Genomic DNA, 26,279 nt, shown 5'->3' with positions numbered 1-26,279 from the left:
GGCCCTGCAGCCCTCCAGTGGACGGCAGCCCTCGGAGAGGCTCTCCCCTGGAGCCTGTCACGGCTGATCCAGACGAACACAACTTTCAGGAGGAACTGCCCAGGAGCAATTTCGCTGACCTTCATGTAGATAAAGATCTGATTTTACAAACAGCATATTCTGAAGACAGGATTCATTTTAAACTCATGCCACTTACAGTCCCTGATAGGAATGGTTCCGTGTGCGGTAGTGTGAGCGCACATCGGGAGTTAAGCTGTGAAACAGACAGCTTGGGGAGCAGTGGGGGGGGCCCTGCTCCATGAGCTGATGCTGGCGTGTTCTGGTGCGGCTCGTGGAATCCCCGTACCCCGTGTCCCCATGCGGAAGCGGATGGGAAGAGTGGGTGTCCTCCCTTATTGCTGGGGAGAGCCTAACACAGTTAGTAAATGCAGGGCACTTCAGAGAGTGTCTGGTCCAGAGACAGGGTTCAATAAATACTTCCTATTATTAGTCAAGGACGTTTTCATCCAAAGCATATTGCTCCTTGAGCAGATAGTCTGTGGGTAGAAAATGTTTCCCCAAGAACAAGCAAATTACGTCTTTCAACACAATAGTCTATTATTAATCCTCCCAAATAAATTTCCAGTGGCCAGAAAAAGTCTTTCTCTCTCTATCTAGGTGGATCGTTATCTCAGAGTATATTTCGTTCCTGTTTGGGACCTGATTTCAGTGTTGTCATGGAGAAAATGCCGCTGGTGACCATGGTGGGCTCTCACGCTTTCTGCACAGAATGTGTTCATATGCACGTACCCTTTTCTTTTCAGGCTCCCTTGTAAGGATTTGAGAACACTTAGTGGTCAACAGCATTTTTTCTACATGTGACTTGGCTTTGCCAATCTCCACATTGGAATCCTCTCCCATAGGGTAGTTCAGATGCTATGTGCTTTTCTTCTCCCTCCAAATATTTTTATTCCCTTTCCTTGGCTTAATCATTTTAACATGCCCAGCATTTCTTTCCAAGTGGTCTCATCCCCAGAAACAACAGAGATAGAGAGGAAGAGAGGATCATGGAAACCGTGAAGTCAGGAGTTGAGTTTCCTTTAACAGCTCTTAGAGAGAAAGGCTGTCTAGTGGGGACAGTTGGAACAGAATTTGTTTTGTCTTTTCCGCTCCACGAATGGATCTTTTGTTTCCAAACCTTTGCCTAGAAGTGATCGAAGCTTATATGTTCTCCAAGGAGCCTGCCTGCAGCCAGAGTGCCCAGAGATGTGGTCGCTGGGCAGACTCAGGGCCACACGCCCCCCTCGCCAGAGATAAAAGGGCAGATGTCTTCATACTAATTAGAAATTGTTGTTTGTTACATTTCTGAAAAGGAAGGTAATAACTAGTCGAAGGGCCCTGAGTCCCCCGATCCTGCCGCCCAATTATGTGGAGCACCCTCCCAGCCTCTGCCTCGGATCCCAGAGAGAAACAACGTGAAGAGGGTGCCAGGCTCATGCCCAGACTGGGACTCCGGCGCCTGTTCCATCCTTTCAGCCAGGAGACTGTCTCCAGCTCCTCTGAAAGATGCAAATGAAGAGTGAAATCCATTCACCTGCCGAATTCACTTCTCTGGGTGCCCCAGGCATCCCGGGCCTGCAGTCTGCCTGTGCTCCCATCCCCGGTTTGCTCAATAATGCAGCAGCATTTTTGCTCCACCAAAGTGTCACCTGTCTAGGTGAGTTGTGCCAGTGTCTATGTGAAGTGACAGCCATCTTTGAGTACCAGCGTCTTTAACTGACTTCTCTTTCATCATTCATGTTGGAAAGGTAACATTTTCGACAAGGTTGTTTCCTCTCCCACTCTTGTTTCTCCCTACCTCCTGCCTGTGCCCGCGCTCCTCTCCACGCTCTTAGCGCATCTGATCAAAACATCATCCCCGAGAAAGGCTTCCTTCTCCAAATTAAATGAGCCCAAGTAGCCTGGGAATTTCCACGAAGAAAGCAAGTGCAATGCTGATGTGGGAAGTTAATGAATCTGGTAACAGAGAGAACATTATCGAGCCTGGATAATATGATCTAGAGGTGTTCCGTCTCCCCACACGTCCTGTGAAGAATGTATGGAAGTCAGTTACGTGCCGTGATTCGAACATCTGTCCTGCCCCGTAATGGTGATTTGTATAAGTAATGGAAACAGGTTAAATACTTTCCATTCTAATGTTGCCGGCAGGGAAGAAAATGAACATTTCAATGGAATCATCGCGACAGGGCAGAGCGGGGAGGGACCTGGACTGATTCATCTCTGTGCCTTTGGTGGTGGAGCCCTAATGAGAGTGCCCGCGCGTGCGCGTGTGTCGTTCATCAGAGGGATGGGGAAGGGCAAGGGCAAGGAATCCTCCAAGATGAGAACAGTGGCCCAGCCATGCCAGTGCAGGGCACCGTTGTCCCCATGCAGACGTCTGCTAACACCAAACTCTCCCTTCTGAGGGACTGAGGGGGCGGGGAGGGGCTGGGGCTCTCTCCTCCTTCCTGGCGGGTAGCTGGCAAGGGGTAGCTTCAGCTGGTGAAATCCAAGGGTGGTCTCCCGATGCCTCTAGAACCCGGTCTCAAAGACTCGAAGGGAGGGAGGAGAACCTCTGTTTTCCTCATTTCCCTGCAATTCTAAATGGTCAGCTTTTAGCACGTTTTTCCCCCTTTGCCTAAAAAGTCACTTTCCATCCTTAATTGTCGAAAAAGCCATTTTATCTAAGTAGTTGGTGCTATTTCACATTTTTAAAATATTGAAAGTCATTCCTTTTCACTGTGTTCTAGACACATGACTCGACGTTTAGAGGAAATATCGGGGTGTCCAGCAAGAGACACAGTCAGGCCAGGTGTCCCATAATGTCCTTGTCGATTTAGCTACGTGAATGTGGCTTATTCAGTGTGTTTTCAGACTAAAATGCTAAATGCACACTGTGTTTTCCAGGATCACCGTCTTCCTCCAATCTAGACAGTATTTCTTAAAATCCAAGGGAGTTAAATATGACAACATTGAGTCGTCTAGCCTATTACATGAAATGCCCATATCCGAATGATTCCAGATATTTAAATCAGGGGTGGGGTGGGGGAAAGGGGAGCATCTTTCACTTTATATCAGGATATTTTGTTATCAGGTAGGAACAGACACGGATGGGTGCTTGTTACCTTGTGTGGACGGGTATTTTGAGTAACCTGCTAGATTTTGTAGCTCAGTGTAAAGCTGACTTTTAGAAAGCAAGTTGTGTTCCGGGGAAAGCCTTTCTTCTACTGTTGGATCAGCCCTTCTGGCCGGTGAGGTACCCACACTTCTGTTCATCCATCTGAGGAACAAGGATCACGAGGAGGCATTTTTTCTGGTGCATTCACCTGTGATAGAATAGAAAACAGGACATTTCAGGAGAAGACCTTTCTGTTCTGTGTAATTGGGATGGAGATTCAGATGCAGGCGGGGGCGGGGGGACGAACCTAATTGCTCAGAGCCAGTGTTACAAAGACTCGAGGGAATTTGGAACTTTTCTACATTTACCCATTAAAAAACAAATACAGCTGTCACTTCTCACCATTCTTAAAATGACTGTTGAATGGAGAAAATCATGTTTTCTTGAAAGAAACAAAGATGTTTTTAAAAATGTTGGGCTGCAATTTGAGAAATACAATTTTTATCTAGTTTGCCAAAGATAAGATGTTTGTGCCTCATTGTGTAATTACAATTTGAGATGAAAATATTTTTTCAGGCAATATGTGTATATTTACATTGTAAAGCAGCAGGGCACACATTGTTGGTGTCAGATTAAACTCTAACAGGGACCGTATACATTGCCTTATGTCCACTTGCATTAGAATGCACAGAATCTCCTGTTGCTTAAGATGACAGCACATCTTTGGGGACACATTGGCGTCCAGAAGGCACATTTTATGACAAAAAATATTAACAAGATTTAATTTTTTTTAAAAAGTGAAATCTAACCAGAAGATCTGGTTGGTCCCCGTTTTGGGAATGATGAGGTCTATGTATTTTTTTATTTTTCTGTTCATTCACATATGCAAACACTCACATACATGCACATGTATGCACATATGAGCACACCCTCACAGTTTACACACATGCACACACGAATCCATGTACACACCTGCACATGTTCACACAAATGCACACACATGCGTACACATGCACATGCATGCACCGTTCACACACACATGCACATAGCTGCACATTTGCACACGTGCACACACAGACATGAGTGCACACAATGCACATGCACACACATGCGTAGTTCGCACAATGCACACGCGAATGCATGCACACAGCCACACGTGTTCACACAAATGCGCATGCACACACGAACACACACATGAATACCTATACACACTACCTGCACATGTTCACATGTGCAGACGTGCACACCTGCACACACATCCACACACAAATGCACACACATGCACACACACCCATGAATACACACGTGTGCACGCAGAGCTGGCAGCACCTTCTCTCCTGCCTGGTGGGTGCTGATGTGTGATTGTTCAGGTGTTCTGTGCGGCTGCTAGGCGTGTTCTCCTGCTGACATCGGGACACACTGCGTGTGCTCAGAGTGTCACACTCCACACCGCGTGCTAGGCTCAGGGAGGGTGGGGGGATGATGGCAAAGCTGTTTTGACACAAAAAGAAGTGGCAGAAGGTGATTTGGAGTCTTTGTTTTATTTGATGGGAAGAAATGTCATTTATTTCTGTAAGTAATTGTAAAAGGAGAATTTTATACAGCAGCTACCATTTCCAAGCTTACTCATTCATCAGATTTCCACGCGGGGGGTGGTGAGGGTGGAGGGGAGGTGGCGGCGCTGGTGGGGGGGGTTGGTGGAGCAGACGCAGTGGCGTGGGGCTGACTCGGTTTTCTGTGCAAAAGTAGCTGCTCGCATCATAATCTCCCAGGCTGAGAAATTACATCCCTTCACCGTGTGAAGTATATTCTTCTCACAGTTTCATTACCAGAAATAAAACGAGGACTATATTTTGGTACATTTGTACCCATATGGATTTTTAGAAAGTTGTAGCTTGTAATGAAAACAAAAGATCATCACGAATAATTGCCTAAATTCCAAGTCGGACTCTCTCTATCTCTCTCTCTCTCTGCCTCTGCCTAGGTAAACATTTTTAAGAAGCATCTAGGAAAGCAGTTATGAGAATTTACTGATAATGGTAGACACAAACCCCATTATTGTGATGAGAGAATGCTGCTTTCAGTCTTGGTAGTGTGGCTGTACCTGGGATTGTCACCATTGTTACTCGGGTGTCTGTGATCTCGTGTTAAGCTTCCTGCCAGGTGTGGAAATGCTTATATAAGGTCCTGGGGCTCATGCTTGCTCACGGAGTTACAGGATCTACATCTGGCCACAGCATACTCAAGGATAAAAACTCCCCTGACTTTCTGGTACGAGTCAGCCTGTCCCTGGCATCTCTAAGTCTATGTGTTTCCCCACACTGATGACATCATTGCCCCCCAAAAGTTCAAGTTCCCATTTCTCCTCTTTTATCCTGTGCCTTTGTGAGAATAAGACACTAGATTTGAAAGTAGGGATGCACTCCTTAGATGTGAGCCCTTCTGAGACGTGCGCCCTGGGTGGGCTGTGGAGCCTAGAAAGCCCTTTTTTCTCTCCGTCCTCACTCACTTGTGTGTCCCAATGCCTTTATTTAGGGATGTTCCCTCTGTAACAGAAGACGTGGTGGGGAACTGCAGGGGCACACCGTGTCTCCTGGATGGGGAGACACTCGCTACTGGTTCATCGTGATGGCTCTTGTGCACGGCAGGTAGTGCAAGCACGGACAGGTGCTTGGGCTGAGTCACCTTCCTCGTGTTGATATCAGCCATTTGAAGAGAGTTCGTGCCCAAGTCTCCCCTTCTGATCTCCCAGTGTCATCTCTCAGGATGAACCTGACCCTATCTGATGAAAGTCTTTTCCAGTGTTGGTCAATAACACCAGGTTGGAACCCAGTGTTTTGGGCTTGGTTTGCTGATATTGGGTCTGTAGGCCCAGACTCATCAGACCACCAGAGTGTGGTGTCCGTCCTTCCTCAGTGTGGAGGCAGGTGCCAAAAGCATATGATGTCCCCGTGCTTGGCACCGCGCATGCATCTGTTGGCGATGGCGACACCGTTAATTTGTGGAACAAGAGAACGTGTGCGTAGTTCATTAACATACCATCCAGCAGTAGTGATGTATACCTGTGATTTCCCAGGTTCATAGAAGGATGATTGACTTCTCGTTCTTCTCCATTTTAAGTTCTCTTTTAATTTTGCGAGGTTCTCATGAATTTTTCCTCTTTTTCTTCCTGACGTCCTTGAAAACCAGTGAAAGTCTGTGGTCTCTGTCTTCAGGTTTAAGCTCTGATTCGTGCTGTCCCACTGGCTCAGTTGCATCAATATAATGGGCGCAAGGATATTAGCTGGTGTGCTCATAGGGAAGGAGCCTCGAAAGGGGGTTTCTTCCTTCTCACTTAAGAACTCGACACTGAATTCTGGGGCAGTGAGCAAAAGAAGAAATTACAGTTCAGGAAGTTACCTGTGGATCCCTAATTAAAATTAGAGATGGGTAAAAATCACAGGCCATTGTGTTCACAGACTCTGCTGTTCTTAAAAATGGCTCCTATCGGGTTTTAAATAAAGAAACGATTCCAGCATAAATCAGATGGTGTAGCAGACCAGTCCATTAGTGATTGGTACTAGGCAATTAAAATCTGCCAAAGTGACAGAAAATTTTTTTGCTCCTATCACATGTGAGCAGAAGTGGCCTTTCAGCTCTGCTTGGCAGAGTGTCAACCTTCCTGCAGAAAATCAGAACTTATGTTCGTAAATTAACATATATCCTGCTTGTATTGTAGTGTCCTTTTCCGAGTAGGAAGGAAGGAGCTCTGTACCTCTATCTGCTTTCTCTGCATTTTTATTTCCCAGTATATTCTAACTTTCATCAAAACCACCGGCTCTCTTGGGAACAGAGGTGAAGTAACTTTACAAGAGATCAATTATAAATTTGGAAGAAAGCGTGTTTTGCGAGATTCCACAATGAATTGCAGCTGTGCACTCATCACTTAGGTGTGTGTGAGACCCTTTTGTGAACGGGCCCCTTGGAGTAGGTGTGTTTTGATCTAATGGCCATCTGTTCACCGTATCACATTTGCTGTCTAAAACCTAGTTTGATGCAGATAAACATGTAACTTGGTCTGATGGTAGAGTTTCACCAGGTGGCAATGTGATAGCAAAGTTTGGTATTTACTGTAAGCCAGTAACCAAGCAGGGACAGACCTGTGTTTGAGATTAGTCATTTTTAAATATCCGTTTTCCTCCTTCATAGCCAACTCTCAATTATGCGTGCTAATGAGGAAAAGAACTTGGGTAAACAAAGTTTCCCAGCCTGATCCTTGTCCTTTATTTCCACCAACTCGGGAGGAGCAGCTAACCAGGAACGCATTTGCGGTCCTGGCGAGTTCCCACCCGCCTTCGTTGCTCTGCTCCCTGGTGGAAGGTGTGGTCACCAGGGGAACTGCCAGACGTCAGAGGCAGACAGAGGGCCTGGGGGATGCAGAAGTTCCAGAACTAACCTCCTGAGCCAACCCTGGTCCTGATTCTGAGTCCGGTTGTGAGGTGCACCGTCCACCGGAAGCCGAGGTCCAGTCATGGGTCGGCTCTTGTCGGGACGAACGTTCCTTATTTTGTCCCAATGGTTCGAGGTTGGCAACAGCTTGTGAGGTGTGCGGCAAAGCAGGGGTGCGTCTGATGGTGTACGGGGCTGGCCCCTCCACATGCATTTCCCAGCTCATTTTGCATCTGCAGGGCGTGAGGAGGACGCAGGAGGGCTGCAGTCATGGACTTAGCCTTGAGGGAGGCAGGCTGCCTTTGCCGTGAGCACTTACTAGAGCCCCGCCTTTCCCAAAGACACCAGTAGTCGTCCTGAATGTGGTTTGAGGAAACTGAGGGACCCTGACAAGTGGTTGGGGCCCTACTGTCCATAGGTGACAGGGCTGGGGCTCCTCGCCAGGTGTCTCACCTGTTTGCCCTCACGTCACAAAAGTGATGGGCATCTGTCCTTCAGGAGGGGTCCCAGCTGTGGCCTCATTCTCCTGGACCCTCTAGAGACACGCCAGTGGAATGTCACCCTCCCCCACACACCCTGGCCTCCAGGTCCAGGCTGCCCAGGTCACCCCTTCCCTCGAGCACCCCTCGCACACGCTCTGTGCCCCTGCATGTGTGGCAGGTATGGCTCAGGGGCCTCGTCTTGAAAAGCTGGTTAGCCCATTCCTCCAGGTGCAGACGTGGCAAAACCAAAAGCCTCTTTCCCTTCCACCTGCTGAAGCCCGGCGTCTGGCCGGACTTTCCAGGCATCATGTTCTGGGTATGGTGTGCGAATCTCCATCTTCAGTACAGCCCTGTCCTCGAGGCCAGCCTTCTCGTCCTCCCCAGGCCCAAACTCTTAAATGGGAACTCAGTCGCTTTTAGGGCCTTCTGAGGCCTCTGACCCCGCAATGTGAGTGCCCTTGGTCCGAGCCCAGATTTGGAAGGCAGGAGCCATTGGGATTTCCCCAGGGGGCTCGAGCATTGCTTTTAAAGGGGCAGAGAGGGCTGGAGCCCAGCTGACCCTGGGGGAGCCTCAGGAAGCTCCATCCATCAGCTCTCCGGGGGTAGGTGGAGAGGAGTGGAAGATTGGGGTCACTGTGTGGGGTGGGTGCTGGCGGCTGTGAGCACGCAGGAGTTGCTGCTCTGGGAATTCTGTGTTTATGGTCATCGTTAGTGCTGGGGACGTGGAGCCAAGGCAGCCCTTGAAGTTCTCGGAACGGGGGGCAGATGGGTAAGGCAGGCTGGCTCCGTGGCTTGAAGAGTCAGTCTGGAAGGTTCAGTGGGGCTCCTTCACGCCTTCCTCTGTATGGAAGTCGAATCCTTTGCACCTGTTATGGGCTGTGGCCATCCCACGTGACCGTGAACATCCCGACCTGCGCTTGGGCCGGTGAGCCCGTGGAATGGGCCACTGGAATGCAGATGACGGGGTTAAGGGATATGTTGTCTGCAGAAGCTAATTTTACCCTGCCCGTCTCATCCGAAGAGGGAACGGGAAAACAACTCTAGGGTCAGAAGGCTGTCACAGTGCAGACCCAGGGGAGGGGGCCCCGGCTGCCCCTCTGGGTCCACACTTCCTCCGGCCCCTTGATTATTACCACTGAGATGTGAACTCACTCAAAAAACAGGTCAGCGGGCTAAGACAACACGGTAGAGGAGCCAAACAGCCAGGAGAGGCCAACCTCCCAGGACCGATAGCTGGGAGAGTAGATGGTGGAGGCGCACACCCTAAGGTTCTAGAAGGCTGACGTGGCGCAGCGTGGTGACCCTCGAGCGGGCGGGCTGAGGGCCGCCGGAGAGGCCCTGGCACCCGTGGCGTCTGCGGGACTCGGCAGCCTTCTCCAGAACACACTGGGGACGGGGATGCAGCCCAGAAGCAGGAGACCCTCCTGCCCACTGTAGTCCCTCTCACCGGAACCCACATACCATCTGCACCCCTCACTGTTCCTGCCCCCCTTTACTTTTTAACATGTTTTGAAAAATAATAGTTAATGAAGCCCTTTGCACATTTCTACTCCCAGGCCAAGCCCTCCCTTCGTGGCGGGGGCGCCGTTCCCAGGGTCCGGCTAGTGGCTGCTGGGGTCTCGCCGAAGGGTTGCTGCCAGCTCTTTTCTTCCAGAAACAGTATGAGGTAGCTAATCCCTGTTTGCTGAGCCGAAAACACTGAAGAAGGTCTTGAAGGTAGAGATATTTATCAAGAGCAGCGTCTCTCCACATGACCATAGATTCATTATCTAGGAAAAAACCCATTATTCTTTTCAAACAATTTTTCCCTTGTTCCATGTACACAGTTTTTGTCATTTGCTTTTTTCACTTAATGACCTGGCCAAGTCATTAAAGATACTTTTTAACGTTTGAATGATAGTCCATCCTCAGAATAAACTACAAATCAGTTAATTCTCTTTTATTGTTGATCATTCTGAGTGTTGCCATCTTGTCTGGAATGACACTATGAAGGACATCTTCGTGCACGAAGCATTTTCTGTGTTTCATACCGTGATCCTGGCTTTATATCCGAAAGTGAAATTATTGGGCCAAAGAGTGTCCACATTTCAGACTCTCCTCTCGCTGCCATGACTGGAGCGTGTTCTAAACACTCGGTACAGAACGGCTTTGGGTCGCTCACGTCCACAGCATGGATGGGATGTGCTCCCTGGCGTTGGGATGCTGACAGGGGGAAGCTTCCTGAGGTGGCTGGGTGGAGGGGCCTGCCTGGGAGTCAGGTCACCCGTGTGGATAGCCCGTGGTTCCTTCCCCGTGGGACTGTGGGAGCTGCCCAGCTTCGTGGAGACTTAGCTTCCTCACCTGCAGAATGGGCATCTCAGTGACACTGCCTCGGAGGCTCGTGGGGTGGAAGGAGGTGGTAGTACGGGCAGGGCCCCGTGAGCTGCAGGTGGGGTGGCCTGAGCATGTGAGTGGAGTGTAAGTTCATGGTCTAGACACGAGGATGGGCAGGTAAACCTCTCCCAGTCCTTTAGGGGATGGTGGATTTGGTCGGGGATTAAGAAGGCGACGGATGGAGGTGACATCTGAGCCTCGCCTCGAGGATAGTGTCGTTCACAAGGTGGGGTGGGGTCCTGCCTGGGACCAGGTTGCACTCAAGCCTGGACGTGTGGCAGGGGAGGGGTCTGTCTGAGGTTTCGTAGCCCCTGGCAGGACATGGCGTTCATGGAGGTTTTGACTCTGGGATTGTGAGAGTGGGGCTCCCCAGGCCAGCCTGGAGGAAGAAGGCTACAGGACAAGAGGGGAGGCCCGGCTGGATGGCTCTGCAGCGTGTGCTGGGCCGTGTCGGGGGGGGGGGGGTGGTCTGCATTATGCGGTGGGGGGGGGGAGTGCTGGATACAGGGTTTGGGAACTAGGACAACCATTGCTTTTCTGGAAGGGGTAACTTGTTTGGGATGGTTCATAACCACTGATTTAGGGGTTCTTGAATTCAGGAGAAAGTGTGCTGTTATCTGGGGAGGGGACAGAAGGAGCATTGCGTTTGCACGTAACTGACTTGGGAGTGTCCGGAACACTCACATCATGACAAATTCATGTCATAGCAGTTGGAGCTGCTTCTTTGTGTGAGACACGGGGCTGGCTCTGAAAACATGTGGGAAGGGGAAGGCATGACAAAGCCCAGGCTTCGGACGCCGTCCCTGATGAGGCTATGACCAGCAGACCTGGGGAGGGACATGGATTTGGGGGTCATGGGCTTGCACTGGGAGACTCCCGGAAGGGGCACGCGGGCATGGAAGAGCCCACTGTGCGATAAGCAAGAGCCACAGGATGGGGCAGCCAGAGGCAGCCAGTGCACTGGCCCAAGGGCAGGAGGCTCAACACATACCATCCCCAGGAGCGTGGCTGGGACAGGAGGGACCTTGACGCTGCTTCCCCACAGGCGTGCTTGGAAGGGGGGCGTCCGAGCCCAGGTCAGGGAAAGCAGGGAGGATCCTGGGCTTCACCTGAGAGCACACTGGGGTTCCCTCCCCACGAGTCCAGCAGGCCAGGCACAGCGGGGATCCCTCCCTGGAATACCATGGATGCAGTTACCCAGGTGGGGAAAAGCTCACTGAAAACCCATGCCTCTTAGGAGGGTTTCCTCATGGAAGAGGCTTGGGGCTGCTCTGTGTGGTTCCACCCGACACCCCAGTCATGGTCGCCTCGGGGCTGTGGAGTGGTCGGTGAAACTCATTTCGGCTCAACCCAGGAGCTTCCGGGTGTAGACTGGATTGCCTCAGGAGGAAGGCGGCCTGGGATGGAGTGTGGTCTGATCACCCCCCAGTCGGTCAGGGGAGGGAATGCCTGAGGGGGCAGGCAGGTGCCAACTTAGTTGTGTCTGTGCCATTCCAGACTTGGAGAGGCCACCTTTGCGGCTGAGGGCCGGCGGGTACTGCACAAACCCTAGTGCTGTTACAGGGTGTTTCCCGGCTCTGGGCTCCCAGAGCCCAGACAGAAGTCCTTTCTTTATTCAGCTCACATGGATGGGTGCCCGCTGGGGTGTAGACAGTGGGCAGTCCCGCTTCCATCCCGTGAGGGAGACAGACCAGCTGACAGGGGACACGGGGGACAGACCCACAGTGATGGGCCTCCCAGGCTGAGCCAAATGGGTTCAGATAACACCTTTCCTTGATGGCCGCTTGAGTGGCTCAGTTGGTCAAGTGGCTGCCTTCAGCCTGGGTTGTGGTCCTGGGCTTCTGGGATTGAGCCCCCGGTCGGGCTTCCCACTCAGCGTGGAGCTGCTTCTCCATCTCCCTCTGCTGTTCCCCTGCTTGTGCTCTCTCTCTTCAAAACAACAACAAACACTTCTTGAAATTAGTTTTAATTACTTGCTAGGGCATGAATGTTGCTTTCACAGAAGTGGACAGACCAAGTCTCGTAGGTGACCTCCTCCCGTGGACGCTGGTTTGGGAGCTGCCCGAGGGTGAGTTACCAGAGCTGCTGGGGGACCTGGCACCCGCATCTTCGCACGGGTTCAGCCCTGCCAGGTGCCTCCGAGCCTTGGCTGTCCCCAGCGGAACCCACAGAGGTGGACCTCGGGGCCGGCCCAGCTTGGGAAGAGGCAGCGAGGCTACCTGGGCCCCTTGGCTGAGGACCTGAGCCTCGAACCTTCCAACCCTGCACTGTCCTAAACCTTCAATAATTATAGACAAAATGAAGATGACATTCAACTCGGCAGTCTCTTCCCTTTTTTTTTTTTTAATAGTTTTCTGAGCTTTACAGCTCCCAGGAGGGCGGTGGGATGTGTGCAGCGCATCCAGATGCCGGCGCGTGGGGTGAGGCCTCTGCGGCGCCGGCGGTGTTTTTGCGCGGGCCGCGCTCGCTCCGGACGCTGCTCCGTGCGGGCTCGGCTGTGAGCCGCGTGATCGCGCATCTCAGCCCGCGGTCGCCCGCGCTCAGGGGCGGGAAGCGGCCCACGCCGTGCGCTGCTGAGAGGCGGACGCGATGACCAAGTCGTGGGATTCCCCGCGCGTGCACGTGCGCGTGCGTGCGTCCTGCGGGGACTGTGTGTGCTCGTGCTCGGAGTGCGCGCCGCCCCACCCCCAGACCCTCTGTTTGCAGGTGCTGGTCCTCCCAGGTCACCTCCTCCTGGCCCGGCGTCCGCCCCGCGGGCCGGCGTGTTCTCGGTCTCCTTCCTGCGGTTTCTGGGGACGCGTGTGCTCTCAGCCTGGTTCCCCTAGGATGGGGCTCTGATAAGGTGATAATGAGTGACCCTATTTAATGAGACACCCCTCTCGCCTCATAGCAGTGCGTTTTTCTGGGGGCTTCCTGGAAAATGTCTTAGCCCCAGATTTCCCAAGGAGCGCATGGAACACTCGTTTGGGTAGTTGTTTCCTCAAAAACAAAAATTAAAAATAAATAAATTCACATTGGTCAAATAAGAGGTAGCACATGCCATAAGCTCCCTTGGGGACTTAACAAGACTGGTCACCTGTTAAAGAATCTGAAATGTCCTGCAGTCAAAACCAGGTTTCATCTAAGGATTTATGCACCCTCCAGACCTCTCATTCACGTGACAGTTGTCAGTGCCCTGTGGCTTCCTCTGGGAGGTGGCGCCTTCGACTCCAGAAGTCGCTGCACGTGCAGCCTGCTGTAGGCCGTCAGAGCGAGTACTACAGGCTCTGTTAAAATTAAAAAAAAAAAAAAGTTTTTATTGTGGGTAAAACATTCATCACGTGAAAGTTAACATTTTAACCATTTTCAAGTGGAAAGTTATGTGGCGTCGACTTTCACACTGTTGTGTATCCGTCCTCACCGTCTTTCTGCGGAACGTTTCCTCTTCCAGGGCTGAAACTGTCCCCGTGAACTACCACTTCCCCATCGCCCTCCTTCAGCCCCTGCAAACCACACTCTGCTCTCTGTCCCTGCGAATGTGACTCCTTATCCTAGGTGCTTCCTGTAGGTGGAATCCTACGGTACGTGCCCTCCTCTGCCCAGTGCATCTCCCTGAAACGCCTTCAGGTTTTTCCTCGCTGTAGTGCAGGTCAGTTTCCTAACTTAGAGGCTGAATACTATTCCTTCGTGTACTACACATGTTTAGTCCCTCCGTTCATTTGTCAGTGGATACTTGGGTTATCTACACCCTTTGGCGCTTATAAATAATGCTGCTTTGTACAACTGTCTACTGTCCCCGTGCAGGTGATGTCCGCTCTGTTCCGGGCAGGGGGCTGGAAGTGGTATATTTTGTCCTTCTTTTTAGGGAAGACCAGAGTACTTTCATCGTGTGTCCTTGTGGAGGCTTTTTATTTATGGAGACCGTAGGATACTGTCTGTGGACTATCTTGCCTGCAAGTTGACAGGTCCCACCTGATGGGGAGGCATGACGGACCCGCCTGTCACTTAGGGAAGGAACAGCCTCTGGGAGGAGGTGGCCGGGCTCCCCCTCGGGCCCCGCTGTGGCGGCCAAGGTGATGTTTTCAGGAAGGGGGCAGGCAGAAACTAGCCCTTTAGTGGTGTTTCCTTGGCTGACAGTGTGTTTGCTCGGGAGGAGGAGGGTATCGTCCTGTTGGAAACCTTATTCCCCCAGGAGCCTCAGAGTGGGTCATTCCTTAAAGCAGGGGGAGCCTTCCCGCTCAGGCGCTTGGCTGAGAAAACATCTTTTTAAAGATCATCTAACTGCTGGGGAGGCCGTGTCCTTGAAGATGATTTATTTCCCCTGACTGTGTTTCATTTTTCTCTCCTAGCTTATGTTCCTGAGGAAGAACTGAAGGCAGCAGAAATAGATGAAGAGAATGTGGAGGAGGATGGGCTGTCTCTGGACATCCCGGAAAGCGACTACGTGTGCAATGAGGACCCCGAGATCAAGGAAGCTCAGAGCTACCAGAACTCCCCTGTCAGCTCCGCAACAAACCAGGACGCTGGCTACGGGTCGCCCTTCAGCGAGAACAGCGACCAGCTCGTCCACTTCAAAAGCTCTTCCTCCAGAGAGGAGAAGGAGGACCCACAGGGCCCGGACAGCGTCTCCTACCCCCAGGACAGCTTGGCCCAAATCAAGGCTGTGTATGCAAACTTGTTCTCCGAGTCCTGCTGGTCCAGCCTGGCTCTGGATTTGAAGAAGACGGGTTCGACCCCCAGCAACAACGATGCGGGCCAGAAGGAGGGCTCCACCCCTGCCCCCACACCCCCCGCCTGCACGGCGGGCGCCACGGGCACCACGGCCAGCACCCCCAGCTCGGGCTCGGGCTCCGGCAGTGGTGGCAGCGGCGGCAGCGGCGGCTCGGGGTACGACTGGCATCAGGCTGCGCTGGCCAAGACGCTGCAGCAGACGTCCTCGTACGGGCTGCTCCCCGAGCCCAGCCTCTTCAGCACCGTGCAGCTGTACAGACAGAACAACAAGCTGTACGGCTCGGTGTTCACGGGTGCCAGCAAGTTCCGCTGCAAGGACTGCAGCGCCGCATACGACACGCTGGTGGAGCTGACTGTGCACATGAACGAGACGGGGCACTACCGCGATGACAACAGGGACAAGGACTCTGAGAAGACCAAGCGGTGGTCCAAGCCCAGGAAGCGCTCGCTGATGGAGATGGAAGGCAAGGAGGACGCCCAGAAGGTACTCAAGTGCATGTACTGTGGCCACTCCTTCGAGTCCCTGCAGGACCTGAGCGTCCACATGATCAAGACAAAGCATTACCAGAAAGTGCCTCTGAAGGAGCCGGTGCCAGCCATCACCAAGCTGGTCCCTTCCACCAAGAAGCGCGCCCTGCAGGACCTGGCATCCCCGTGTTCGCCGGAACCTGCGGGGCTTGGTGCCGACGCCGTGCTCAGTGAGGTGGCCAAGGACCAGAAGACTGGCAACCCCTACGTGACGCCCAACAACCGTTACGGCTACCAGAACGGTGCCAGCTACACCTGGCAGTTCGAGGCCCGCAAGGCGCAGATCCTCAAGTGCATGGAGTGTGGGAGCTCGCACGACACGCTGCAACAGCTCACCGCCCACATGATGGTCACCGGCCACTTCCTCAAGGTCACCACCTCGGCCTCCAAGAAGGGCAAGCAGCTGGTGCTGGACCCGGTGGTGGAAGAGAAGATCCAGTCCATACCCCTGCCCCCCACCACGCACACCCGGCTGCCCGCCGCCCACATCAAGAAGCAGCCCGACTCCCCTGCGGGCACCATGCCCTCCGAGGACAAGAAGGAGCCCGAGAAGGACAAGGCGCCAGCGGTGGGTGAGGCAGACAAGAAGGTCAAGGAGGAGAGCGAGGACACCCCCGAGAAGTTCGAGCCCACTGCCCTGTATCAGTACCTCCGCGAGGAGGACCTGGACGATAGCCCCAAGGGTGGGGTGGACATCCTCAAGTCCCTGGAGAACACGGTCTCCACGGCCATCAGCAAAGCGCAGAATGGTGCGCCCTCGTGGGGCGGCTACCCCAGCATCCATGCGGCCTACCAGCTGCCTGGCGCCGTGAAGCCGCTGCCCGCCGTGCAGAGTGTGCAGGTGCAGCCCTCCTATGCCGGCGGCGTGAAGTCGCTGGCCCCGGAGCACAGCGCGCTGCTGCACTCGCCGGGGAGCCTCACGCCGCCGCCGCACAAGAGCAACGTGTCCGCCATGGAGGAGCTGGTGGAGAAGGTCACAGGCAAGGTCAGCGTGAAGAAGGAGGAGCGGCCCGCTGCCGACAGGGAGAAGGGCTCCCCGGCCAAGGCTGTGTCCCCCGTGGCCAAAGAGAATAAAGACTTCCCCCGCGCAGAGGATGGCAGCAGCGGCAAGGCCATGCAGAAGAAGGGCCCGGAGGTGGAGGCGGGGAAGGCCAAAAAGGAGGGTGTGCTGGACACGCACACCCCAAACGGCACCGAGCCTCTGAAGGCCAAAGTCACCAATGGCTGTAATAACCTGGGGATCATCACGGACCACTCAGCGGAGCCCTCCTTTATCAACCCGCTCAGCGCGCTGCAGTCCATCATGAACACGCACTTGGGCAAGGTGTCCAAGCCCGTGAGCCCATCTCTGGACCCGCTGGCCATGCTGTACAAGATCAGCAACAGCATGCTGGACAAGCCGGTCTACCCCGCCGCCCCCATCAAGCAGGCGGACGCCATCGACCGCTACTACTATGACAACAGCGACCAGCCCATCGACCTGACCAAGGCCAAAAGCAAGCCCCTGGTCTCCAGCGCGGCCGACCCCGTGGCGTCCCCTCTCCGGGAGAGCGCCCTCATGGACATCTCCGACATGGTGAAGAACCTCACGGGCCGGCTGACCCCCAAGTCCTCCACGCCCTCCACCGTGTCCGAGAAGTCAGATGCCGACGGCAGCAGCTTCGAGGAAGCACTGGACGAGCTGTCACCCGTGCACAAGAGGAAGGGACGCCAGTCCCACTGGAACCCCCAGCACCTGCTGCTCCTACAGGCGCAGTTTGCCTCGAGCCTGCGGGAGACGCCGGAGGGTAAGTACATCATGTCGGACCTGGGCCCGCAGGAGCGCGTGCACATCTCCAAGTTTACCGGGCTGTCCATGACCACCATCAGCCACTGGCTGGCCAACGTGAAGTATCAGCTGAGGAGGACAGGGGGTACCAAGTTCCTGAAGAACCTGGACACAGGGCATCCTGTTTTCTTTTGCAACGATTGTGCCTCTCAGTTCAGAACTGCTTCTACATACATAAATCACCTAGAAACACACTTGGGCTTCAGCTTGAAGGATCTCTCCAAGCTGCCACTAAATCAGATTCAAGAACAGCAGAATGTTTCAAAAGTCCTGGCAAACAAAGCCCTGGGCCCGGTCGGGGCTGCCGACGACGAAGGGGGCTCTACATTCCAATGCAAGCTTTGCAACCGGACTTTCGCAAGCAAGCACGCAGTCAAACTGCACCTTAGTAAGACCCACGGCAAGTCCCCTGAGGACCACCTGATCTATGTGACAGAGCTGGAGAAACAGTAGCGTCCAGAAGCGCGAGGGACCGCGGCACATTGCACTACACGTTGTCTTTGGACTGCACTAGGCCTGGGCTGAGCCTCCGAAATCAGCCTTCCCTTTGTTGCCGAGCTGGCTGTCTGGACCTTGGTTTTTTTCTTACACATATTTTGTAGTTATATTTATATGCTCTTTGTCCGATTGTGCATGTTATTTTTCTTTTTCTGTGAGTCAAAGTCTGACCTTTATTTTCAACATTTGTTCTTGATGTTAAGCTATCTTTTGTAGGAAATAGTGGGCACACTACTCAGAGACATGCATTTAGCAGAGAAGAAAGACACAAATAACAATGATAAGAAGACATCCTAAAATTACAAAGTTGCCATGACAATAAAGGTCATAGAACCTGGTAGTGTCAAATTTAACCCTTTGAGGACTGCAATTGCATTTCTGTGCCTTTCACTAAAAAAAAAAAAAAAAGAAAGATAAAAAGGCTTAAAGGCATTTCATTCAGATCAAAAGCTGTGTCAGACACAAAACTTATTTAATAATTAAAAAAATGAGTTTTTATATGCAGAACTGGTTTGTGAAGGAAACATGCATGCAGCTGTCGGAAGATAGAAAGTTGTCTAGGAGTCGTGGGGTTAGGAAGCCACAGCTTTACACATTGAAAATGAAACAAAACAAAAAAAACACAAAAAAACCCACCACCACCACCACCACCACCACCACCACCACCAAACACCCCAGTTGCCACTATGCCCAAACCCTCTGGATGCTGAAAAAAAAAATGCCACTTTCGGCAAAAAAAAGTATGCAAGCTATTATTTAAAAATGTGTAAAAATGCTATTTCTTTTTTTCCTGTAAAATACTGCGGTTTATAGTTATTTACAAATGTAAGCTTTGGTATAAGCTGACCTTTCTATAGCGTGCTGCATTGGTAAATGAAAAAAACATGGGGCAAACGTTGGAGTCCTTTCCTTGTAAATTGCCAGCATCAGCTTAAAAACTCTATGTTACATATCGTACCATTTTAATCTATTCAACTTTCTTTGTACCTTCTGGCTGTATGCTTTCTCTTTTAACTTTTTATATTGTCATTTTATATTAAATTTCTGTGTATATAATGTAAAACCACAATTTTTGAATAAAATTTAGTTCCCGCAGCTTGATTTAAATAGAGAAGTTTTACTGGTACCTGCATCTTTCCAGATGCATGTATATCAGACAAAAGTACATAAATGGAAACAAAGCAAGCAATGCACTATTAATTATACATTTTGATGTTCTATCATTAATATTGTACAGTACATTTTGGTTCACACAATTAAATCCACTGTTTCCTCAAATGTAAAATAAAACCACAAGCAGTTCTTGATTTACATAGATTGTCCTGTCGTCATTACATTGCCTCCAAGAGGTCATTTCAGCAGCAAGCGGTGTTGCCATGCAGTCAACCGACAAGTTGATTCGGATTCTCTCTGGGCGGCTTGGATGCCGGCGTGTCCGTTCATATCCGTATTGCGGTTTTAAAAAACAATCATGAAATGTGTTACCTCTGCCGGGGTCACGGATGACGGAGTTGAGCCCCTGAGTGCTGGATGGCTCTTCTGGGTAGACGCGGACCGAGGGGCCTCATCCAGAGGACCCTTGTGGACCATTTGGAAATGTCCACAGGTATCCGTAGTGCAAATCCAGGGCTCAGGGCTGAGGCGCAGAAGCAGAGTTCTTGCTCTGGGGGCCTTGGAACTGGTTCTGTGTCGCTCCAGAAGGAGCCCCTGATTTCTGTCCATGACCCTGCATGGTTTTGTGCTTCCAGGTGGGGTCCGTGTGCCTTCCGCAGCTCCCCCCGGCGCACCGAGGGCTCCACGGAGGAGAGCACCAGGACTCCTGGCGTGTGAGCGGGCGACTCCCGAGGCCCCCTCTCCAGGGGCTCACGGCTTCCGTCCGCACTGGGGGGAGCACCGACGTCACGGCCCCAGCCCCTTTCCTCTCCGAAAGCGCTTCCTGACACAAGTGGAAAATGTCTTGTTCGGTCTTTTGCTTCAGTTTTCCATAAAATTGTGTCCTGAGAAACATTCAAAGGCATGGCGCTCGGTTCAGAAGCAGCTGAGCGCTGGCCGGGATGGCTCGATGGCTCCGTTTCCGCGGACGACTGGGCGAGGGGTCATGGCAGGTCCGGGCACCATATTGACACAGTCTTTTGCTAATGCCCAGAGAGCCAGGGAGGCTCGCCACAGTTGTCCCCACTTTTGTCATTGGTAAATAGCTCTGTCTTCAGGAGCTTCGGCCGTTTAGACATTCGGTTCAAGTACTGGGTGATTATGCACAAGGTGTGACAGAGAAGAAACACGAGGCCTATGGCAGGAGATGGGGTCTTTGCATAACAATCCTTTGAAGTCATATCTGTTTCACCACGGGGCCCCGGATGCGTGGTTCGGGATTTCACCTGCGGCAGAAGTCGGAAGAGCAGGTGCGGCGGTGTGCGGGGAGGTCAGGGGTCCGGGCAGGGTCCACTGGGGTCCGTCCCCGCGGGCAGCGGCTAAGACATTTGGGAGCTGCTCGCACTCGAGTCCTGACCGCTGGGGCTTGGGCACAGAATTTGGGTTTTCCTTTCTTCTTCTTTTTTTTTCCTAATTCATAATCACACACTTAACTTGTCACCCATCCTCGTTGTCATGGCCCAGGGGGTGGGGTGTTAAGTTTGTCACTTGTATGCTTGCCTGCACACGAGGAGCCCAGCACAGCCACTGCCCAAGGTCACATGGCTTGTGATTCACAGAACTAGGGCTCAGAGCCCAGGAGGCTTTGCCAGGCCCAGCCCTCCATCACCTGCTTTGATCTGCCCCGGGAGGGACCTGCCCAGGTGGACCTGCCCTGGGTACCTCGGTGAGGGTGTGGCAGTGAAGGGCTGGGCATCTCTGGGCTGGGGACTCCAGTAGGGCTGACGGGTCGGATGACACCGATGCACAGAATGGGGACAGGCCCAGAGCAGACGTGCACTCTTCAAATCCCCTCCCAGCACAGCCCACATCCCACCACAAAATGGGACAGCTCTGTCTTCTGTGGATCTGATAAGTAAGTTGAAATCGTGTTTGTTGTGAGTTTGTAGCAAGTTCAATCGAATAGAGGTCTACATAGTAATACAGAAACTCGGTTTGTATAAATACAGAAGAGGGATGGACTAATCCCAGAAGAAATTGGCTACCTCTGACTTGAGGGTTTCCTCACAGACATTTCTGCTTCCTTCAGCTGCGTTTGAATAAACGGGCCCATCCCTCCTTCATCTCTTGTGTCCCTGGAAGGGGCTCCGCACGTGGCATTATGTTCTCTCCATTTCTCTGCCCTCCTCTCTTAACCCAGGGAGCAGGTCTGCATCTTCTGCAGCAGGTAGGCAAAGAGCCCCAAGCAGCCTGGGTGAGCTGACCACTCTCCCAGCTGGCAGGGGTGTGGAGGGCTGGGGGAAGGCATGTGACATGAACGGCCGGTGTTTCTGCCCGGTTAGAAAGTCCTATTTGCAGCCTGAGCCTTGGGTATAATAACGAATCCAATATTATACCTGTAAATGTGGGACTTTAAAAAGTTTGAGATCTTCCTCAGAATGAGGTTTGGGTGAGGATGGTCCTTTGCCATTTTATCAATATTTAAAAAGATAGAAAACCCGGAAAGCAATGATAGACAATAGATTATCTAGGGAAAACAAGCTTTTAGGCATTGTAGGTGAAAAATGACTAAAAACGTTAAGATTCATGTCCTTGCATTCCTACATTTGATAATCTTTGAAAAGCTGTTAACATTCGTGTCGATCATGCTTAAACTCCTTCTGAATTCTCAGAAACTTGTGCGTGCACACAGGCTTCTCTTTTCCAAATTCTTTGTTATGGACTTTATTATTATTTCTCTGAAGGTGATGGGAACCACCAAAATCCACTTACTGAATTGTAAACTTAAAAAACACCAAAGGATAACATTTAGACAGCATTTGTACTTTTTACATAACTATATTCTCATACTAAGTCACCACAGAAAACTTGCAACACAGAAAAAAAAAATAAAAGTTAACTCTTATCTTCATCTAAAAGAAAATCACTGTTAGTATTTTAATGCTAAATCTTTTCTCCGTGCTTCTCAACACAGAGATCATGCCCATACTCTTGTATTTTGCTCTCTTTACCTGGTAGGACATAATGCATATTTTCCCATTTTATCAAAACTTTCTAATCTTACCGAGATGGACTATACTTATCAATTCTCTGTTAGAATTTTAGAAAGCATCATCAGATTCTGCTCAAGTTTTCACTATTACGAATGAGAACAAAGAACACTCCACTCATTTCTGATTTTCCTTTTCAAAAAAGAAAACAAGATTTACTTGTTTGTTTTGGAGAGAGAGCACACGAGCAGGGGCAGGAGCAGAGGGAGAGGAAGAGAAGCAAACTCCTGCTGAGTGTGCAGCCTGACATGGGGCTCAGTCTCAGGACCCTGAGATCATGACCTCAGCTGAAATCAAGTGTGATGCTTAACTGACTGAGCCACCAAAGCCCCCCTCAGATTATTCCTTCAGAACAAATACCTAGAACTGATATTTCTGTATCACAGTGGGACATTGTGCCCAAATGGTCCACAAGAGAGTCTGTACCAGCTCATACTCCCACTGCCATGAGAATGACCCCTTCTCCACATGGACCTCTTCTGGGTGATCACGAGGATTTTTTTTTTTTTTTTCCAGTTTAAATTTCTGGCTAGTTTCTCTAATTGGCCAATGGAATCTTGATGTTTTAATTTATAATGCTTTTAATGTTTATTGCCCATTGATGTTATTTAAAGGACGGATGGTTTAGGAACGTACAAATCTGAGGAGTATCTGCACATGAATTATGATTTCATTTAATTGAGTGGCCGGTACACGTATTTTACAGATGACACATAACGGAGGAGGGAAAAGAGCCAGCTGAGGACTGTGGCTCCCCCCCGCTCAGGGCTGGAGCACCACGGCCATCCTCCGGCCACACTCCGTTCAGCACGCCCTCCCGCAGGCAGGCAAACCATGCCTAGTGATGCCAGTAAATGATGTACCTAGACTCTCTTTAAGCTGCCCAACTTGTAAATGGAAGAAAAGATTCTGTGGTTTCCATTACTACGGTATAATTCATATCATTGGGGAAACAAATGGCATCTCAAAGGAAAGAGGATGGCCCCAGGAAGATGAGACTTTTCATCTGGGGTGACCACACACCATGGAAACCTGCGTTGGGCGTTAGAAGGACAGGGAGAAGAACCCCTTCTAGGGCCTGAATCGGGGAGCCCTCCCTCACGTGAGCTTGCTCCGGAGCTGAGATCTGAAGCCTCCCATGTAGGTTTTGGACGGAAGCAAGCAGAGGCTGCAGCAAGTCTGTGAGGCTGGCACCAGGAAGGCGTGTCGCTGGGACGCTGACCCGCTCAGGCTGCTCTTCAGAGGACGGAGAGCAGCGTGTGCTCACCAACAGCTGTTCAGGAATCGATCCCTAACCAATCGTTATTATTCCTAAGTGACACCAAAGTATCCATGATTTTTATCGGACCAGTGTAAAGATGGTCTGATGGTGGGCTACAGGGTCACTGACTTCCACCCGTTGGATGGGCCGTAGAAGCACGGGGCTCCCATGTCATCACGTTTAGGTTGACATAGTGGAAATACGGGACACACGTGCTTCTGTTGAGAGGAAACTGACATCGGACCAGATGCTAGTTCCGGCGCACACGTGGTCACTCGGGATCTGCAGTGACCAACGAGTAACCACCACAGCTACTGGTTAGCACTCATCACCACACACAGGGGGGTCGTCTTCTTGTGCGGAAAGCTTTGAAGATTTATTCTCTTAAGCAACTTTGGTCTCTGCAATGCAATATTATGAACTGCAGTCTCCAGGCCTATGTCACATCCACGGGATGTCCTTATTTCACAACCGCGAGCTTGTACCTTCAGACCACTCCACCCATTTCACGCACGCCGCCCCCCCCCCCCGGCAACGCCCTCTCTGCTTTGAGTCGGAGTGGGTGGGCTGGTTGGTTTTTAGATTCCATATGTAAGTGAGATCAGACAGTGTTGGTTTTTCTCTGTGTGACTGCCTTCATTTCATCATGTTTCAATACAAACTAAAGAGGTAGTTTCTGGGTGGGAGAGAATGCATCACTTATAGACGAATTTAGAAGGAGGTCTTTAAGGCTGTGAGCTTTCTATGCAAACCTGAAATTTTAGGGATGTTTTTCTCTGAAAGCTTGACCAAAAAGAACACTAATGAAGAGGACTGAGATGGTTACACGGTGATCAGCAGTTTCTAAAATACATAGGTGATAAGGAAAATCCCATTCTGCGTAACTGGAATCATTACGCAGATTCTTCCAGGCAACTGGTATTCCACTGGATTTCCTAGGACCTGCTACAAAGCAATCAATCCCAAGATTAAAACATTTTTTTCTCCTTTCTGTAAATTTGTATGCATTTATGCATGTTTTTGGAATCATTTTTGCACTTTAATCCAGCTGACTGAAACTAAGAATTTCCTTTCCTCTTTGCAGAATAACAAAACTTGTGGGTGTATGATAAGTGCTATGTAATAATAAAACTTCTCAGAATTTTTGAATTCTTTATGACCTGTGTCATTTAAAATTCTATATTGAATCCTAACTCCAAGCCATAGCATTCTGATACATGTCTCATGCCATTATGCCCTGTTAATATTGATAAAAATTGATCAATACATCATTAGACTTACCAATTTCAACCCATGACTCTAAATTCATTCAAATTACGGAAGGCCAGTAGTTACTTATGTTTGATTTGTTAACTTTAAGACACAGTAGAGCCTGAAATATGTTCATTTCACTTGTAATACACTTGTTTATAAACCAGTAAAGTCTGATGTCCACTTTTGAAGCTACTCATTCTCCTTTTGGAGATTCTTCACCTTTTAAAGTGATGAAATTCACAAAGCATTAATTTGGGTATGCAGATTCCAAGATGGTGAGCTCAAGTACAGGTCGCACTTAATGGGAGCCTGGTTTTCGCACTGTTGGAGGCACGAGAACTCTGGACAGATCGACTGGGATGCCCTTCCTTCCCTCAGTTGGTGGAAACAAAGGCATTACCATCTGAAATCCTCTCCAAGCAGAAACCTGATGGAAAGGACTTTGTTCAAACTTCAGACTACTATGAATAATATTTTTTAAATAGGGCATTTAAAGTGGTAATCTTTCTCATGATGACTGTTTTGTTAAAGACAGTGTGAATATTCATCTTACAGTTCTGGTGAGATGGTGGGAACTTCATGGTGACCATAGGTAACATATTATTTGTGGTCCCAGAAGCTTTGCAACATCACGGAGTCCTTTTAACCAAACAATGGAAGCCACAGAGAGAAGCGTCAGAGGCTTGTCGTTCCCTTTTCTCAGGAGAAAACAGATTTCTAAAACTCCTGTCCCAAAGTTTCTTCCCGTCCATCCCAAAGTTTCTTTCCAGATGACTTCTCGCTTTTCTTAAAACTTCCGTTTCAATTCTGTTGGCACACCCCCTTATTTTCTCTGACTCACTTAGGTTTCAAACCCCTTGTTGTTCGCTTCCCGAAGCTTCCCTTTTCGAGACTGGAATTCCGTAGCAGGAACCCGGAGTCTGCTACGTAAGACATTGGCTCGAACATCACCTGCTGTGCGAATGGTTTCCGGCCGAAGGAGCAGTCTAACTGCATCGTGTTGTAGGAATAGATTCAGGCAACTTTCTCGGAACGTGCTCGGCGCTGGCCCCGCACTCTGCTGGCGTGGAGCGCAGGCGTTCACTCGTCTCGTTGCCACTGGTCAGCACGCTACTCCTCCAGGGCAAATTGGGCCTTTCGGAAGCCTTGCCCTTCTCAAAGACAACATTTTTTCCTGTACTGATGCCATTTCACTTCTTTCTCACTTTCCAAGGGTTTTCTTGAAAATCCCCACGCCCCAGAGTCCTCCAGGCCAAACACCGTAGCGTCGCGGAAACCCGGGAGGAAGGAGCCGGTGGGAGGAAGGAACACGTCAGAGCCCATGTTCAGGTGGGGCATGCGCGCTGGGAAGATGCTGTCTTGTGTCTCGGTTGGAGGGGCAGGTGGAGGGCCGAGACTTGGGGCGGAGGGCAGCCCAGTGGAGAGTAAAGAGCCCGGAGAATTGTGTTGTTTGGGACTGGGGTCTTGAAGCTTAAAGGTTCTGGTCATTGTGTTGCCTGTCAGAGGAGAGAGCAAAGAGCAGATAGGTCCCCCTCGAGGGGAGTGCAGGAGAGAGCCTGGGGCCAGCCGTCCGCCCCTGGGCGGCACCGCAGCTGGCCACAGGCAGTACGTGAGTCATGTGCCTCATGGACACATGTAG

At 50.9% G+C, this 26,279-nt stretch overlaps 1 protein-coding gene across 1 annotated transcript in view; it reads left to right on the top strand.

The window, feature by feature from the left end:
* The window catches only part of TSHZ1 (teashirt zinc finger homeobox 1), a 75,919-nt gene extending 56,625 nt beyond the window's left edge, over positions 1-19,294 (top strand). The window contains exon 2 of the mRNA XM_047696387.1: positions 14,748-19,294. Coding sequence (XP_047552343.1) covers positions 14,748-17,938 — 3,191 coding nt within the window. The 3' untranslated portion in view covers positions 17,939-19,294. The remainder of the gene's footprint in view (positions 1-14,747) is intronic.
* Positions 19,295-26,279: the final 6,985 nt, after the last annotated feature.

This window comes from Lutra lutra, chromosome 12, assembly GCF_902655055.1.
Source record: "Lutra lutra chromosome 12, mLutLut1.2, whole genome shotgun sequence".
In the NCBI taxonomy this organism is placed as follows: Eukaryota; Metazoa; Chordata; class Mammalia; order Carnivora; family Mustelidae; genus Lutra; species Lutra lutra.
This window is presented reverse-complemented; position numbering and strand designations above follow the sequence as displayed.